The sequence below is a fragment of the Sphaeroforma arctica genome (genome assembly GCF_001186125.1).
Source record: "Sphaeroforma arctica JP610 unplaced genomic scaffold supercont1.423, whole genome shotgun sequence".
Classification (NCBI taxonomy): Eukaryota; class Ichthyosporea; order Ichthyophonida; genus Sphaeroforma; species Sphaeroforma arctica.
Genome location: NW_014040135.1, coordinates 11,333 through 15,382, shown reverse-complemented (window position 1 = coordinate 15,382; position 4,050 = coordinate 11,333). Strand labels below are relative to the sequence as shown.

Here is a 4,050-nt window from a genome sequence, read left to right as displayed (position 1 = left end):
ATATATATATTATATATATATATATATATATATATATATATATATATATATATATATATATATATATATATATATATATATATATATATATATATATATATACAATCGAAAAAGCACACTAAATAATTTATAAAATAAGATTTGAGTATGAAATTATATTTGTTTTTTTACCCGTTGGTGTGCCGTTGGTGAGTACTACATATTTTCCAGTAGTATCGTTTTTTGCACATATTCTGTATCTAGGATAGATGTAAACACCTGTACACATGCATGGCAGTTGCCTATCCCTAGGTCGATGTTGAGCCAAGCACGTGCGCTTAGTAGGTGCTCGGCTGAGCTGGTATCAAGTAACATGTGTATGATGTTATGACATTCGTCTGACCTTTTTTCGTTATAGTTGTAGTAGTGTTCATAGTCGTTCATAGACACTTCTGGGGTGCGCCGCGCATTCGCCTCGATCGTTTGTATTCATCCATTGCGTGTGGTTGATTTTGTTATGCTAAACTAAATGAATCGTCATGTTTACTTATTCATTCTAAGTGTGCATCCATTGATTCTCGTGCATTAGGTATACGAACAGATGTCGGACCATTACAAACTGCGCAATTCCATTGAGACCATTAAGGAGTCGCGTCAGATCGAGCTGAAGACACTGGTGGACATTGGGCAGAACATTTACTGCAACGCGAGAGTACCAAATTGCTCCGAATTGTTTGTAGATATCGGATTTGGGTTCCAATTGGAGATGACCGTTGAGGAGGCGGACGCTTACATTGAAGAGAAGTTGGCGCTTTTGCAACTGTAAGTGGGATGCTTGCTTACTTGCGCGGTGCTGAATTAGGCCTAGTATACATTTGGTTATAAGACTAGAACTATTGCCTGTGGTTACAACTTAAAAGAGTCTAGATTATTACTATCCCGTCTAACACAGTCGGCTTTACTTCACTGTACTTAGCTCGAGATTCTGTTCTATCCGTCTATCACAGTCACTCACACATATTGTTGGCCCATTCCCATGCCGCAGTAAGGCGGACGCCATCACAGAGAAGGCCAATGGAGTGCGCGCGAATATCAAAACTGTCCTGAGGGCGCTGCAGGAGTTGCAACTCGCCATTGACCTGCGCGACTGAGACACTCGGCTAGCAGCAAAACCCCCTCTCTATCTGTGGTTTGTAGCCACAACCTTATACTGTTTAAGCAGGCGCTGTGGGTAGTATAGCCTCTTGTCTTATTAGATAACTATGTTGGTAGTTGTAGCCCGGGCCGGTGTTAACTGTATCCGATAACCGTACACATTCATTCGGCCCCGACAGTGTCGAAGCGGGGTGGATCCTTTTGTCCTACGCATTCGAAGTGGGCACCTTTATTTCTCATTTGCGGACTGGTGGACAGGTCAGGAGGTCTTTAGACAGGCGCACATACGCAGCTGTGCAGGCATCGAATATGCTATGTATGTGTTGGCACACAGAGACACACTGTCTACGAGCGCAATAGCTGTAGACTCTGCGTCGGAAAGATCATCTCCAAGAGATCTAAGACAGTCCTTACCCTCATCCGTTGGCCTAGGGTGCTTGACGTTGTGGGTGGTAGCCTCGTGTGTACTTCCACAGCGGCGCTTGTCACGGGGACGTTCGGCCGCCCCTGCTCACGGCGCCATTTTTTAAACCGAGGCGCATGTGTTTCTGCGTAGTTCACGCATGCATGCAGCGTGGGAGGTGCTCTGCTGGTAGACTGTAGAATTTCGTGTGGCTGTGGTGTGAGATTCTGTGTGCACACACTTGCAGCCCCTTGGTGTGGGCAGCAGGCGTTGCTATATCCTACACCACCGCAGAAGCGCGCATGTAATAGTCACCGTACACGCAACACAGCGGCGTACGTGACTGGAAAGACGTACATCACTATCGTGTGTCCGGGTGTGCAATCCCACCAGCTAACTCGTTCAGTGTACACGGCAAGGCTGCGCTCCTTAAGCCCAGCTGGATTGTGACGGCTAGCATCGATATCAGCCACACCTTATAGTTCAAACGTTAGTTTTACCCTTTCCTGTATAATAACGGGTATGTACGCTACATTGCATTCAGTCGTGCATGTACGTACGTGCGGACATGGGTTATGAATGAGGTGCACTGTGAGTGACGTTGTTAATTTCTGAGATATGCCGCATGCCGTGCTCGCTCCCTTAGCGTGGCATGGTGTTGGCACTCCCGGAATGCACAGAAACACATTGCATTGTACATAGCCGTGGCCTTTGATATTAGTTGTGCACATCACTCCATGGAAATCGCAATAAACTGCCCTCAGGGATATGATGTTGGAGAATCTCGCGTGTGTAGCCTTTCTGATTGTATAATCTTTTGAAACACGTTTTTTTTATGAACCTTTATCTGTGCATTTGCATAGAATTGTGTGCTTGCGGCGTGGTCATCCATTTTACTGCATCTGCTATTGTATGATGTTTGCAATAAGCATTCCGATTAAAACCTTTGCCGTTGCAGTTTCTTAAAGTGGCTCGTGTCTGTACCATAATAAACCTATGTTTCAGCCTGAACCTTATTAAATATGAAGCAGATTACCTGACCTGCGTTTACCTGTGCTGCGTGTCAATCACATCGCGTTTCTCGTGTCAGGGCCTTGACTCGCTTAGTGCGCCTTCATACAGATTATTTTTGCTTTTATAATATACGTTTTCTACTTGACCAGACTCGGAGAGTTGTGACTGTATGTGCCACTCGTCATCTTTCGTCAGTACGTAGAGTTTACTGTGACGGCGTTTAGACATAACTCAAGGACATTACTCAAGGTAAACTCAATAAATTGAAATATCTATCATATCTATAGCACCTATTAACTATGTACTAAACTGTATACTATGTTTTAGTAGCTATTAGTATGTGGCATAATATTTTAATACCGGCTGTCTGGGCGGTTGAGTGCTTAGATATATTTAAATTGTGGCGACCTCAGCTGTACACAAGCATGCAAAATGCTACTTGAGCACGCTACCTACATGAGCTATCGAAGTGATGAACCTTAGCAAACGAATATTAAAGCAACTGCTATACTAATAGCATCATAGTATTGGTCGCACACTTATACATACGGATGAAAGTGCGGCAAGCGGGTTAAATACAGCCAATAAGAGGGCGTCCGTTCTTCCACCCACTTGTACAAGCGCAATTGACCTGCACACCACACGGAATTTGCGCAGAGTTCATCGACGTGTTCCTTCAACTATTACAGAGCGGTTACTTTGCGTGTTTTGCATAAAGGAAAAGCCCACGTCTGGTGGCCTCCGATTAATCTACAAATATGCTTGTGCTTAAGTCGTACTACTTGCAATAAATCGCTGGTTACGGTGGTGACACAACTCACATCTCGTCGAGACCATGTGCACAAACTCAATAGTGAGTCGACCGCTAGTGGGATAAAAAGAAATCGAGGGCAGACTGGATGTCTGTAATGTAAACTCTCTGCTTACACTTGCATTCCTTCAATAGTCACTTACATTCCTTCAATAGATGAAATATATTAATGTGCACGTTGTTGTACAACACGATGCATCATATGTCCTCTCAGGGAGAAGTACAGAGAGAAACAGACCCTCTATCCTCTATTGCCCTGTGAACTACTTATCAAGTATTATTAGCACAACAAATACACGCTAATAGCTCAGAAGAGGCAAAATCCATTTAGACTCGGATTACCATTCAGTCACGCGGCTTGCCATCTCTGCCAATGCTATAACCAGGTGGGCCAAAAACTCAACATGGGCATTCATATGCCATCTCTAAACCTAGAAGAAGGCTGTCTATACAACAGGAACTGCCAGCAGGTCTCAAACCCTATAGAAAATCGGCATCCTCGCATACCTTATGGGAGACTTTAAGCCGACATGGAATAATAAAATATTTCATAACCTGTACAAATCTCTGCAAAGGACGAGGCAGGCGTCGTGATAGAAACTAGAGGACTAAGATGTGTAGATTGCAATATGGATACATGCAGAAGTAATAAACAAACGACAGAAAAGACATGGCGTGGAGAATGCCC

At 43.9% G+C, this 4,050-nt stretch overlaps 1 protein-coding gene across 1 annotated transcript in view; it reads left to right on the top strand.

The window, feature by feature from the left end:
- The window catches only part of SARC_06107 (prefoldin, alpha subunit), a 3,895-nt gene extending 1,576 nt beyond the window's left edge, over positions 1-2,319 (top strand). The window contains exons 2-3 of the mRNA XM_014299998.1: positions 569-801; positions 1,025-2,319. Coding sequence (XP_014155473.1) covers positions 569-801; positions 1,025-1,130 — 339 coding nt within the window. The 3' untranslated portion in view covers positions 1,131-2,319. The remainder of the gene's footprint in view (positions 1-568; positions 802-1,024) is intronic.
- The last annotated feature ends 1,731 nt before the right edge of the window (positions 2,320-4,050 follow it).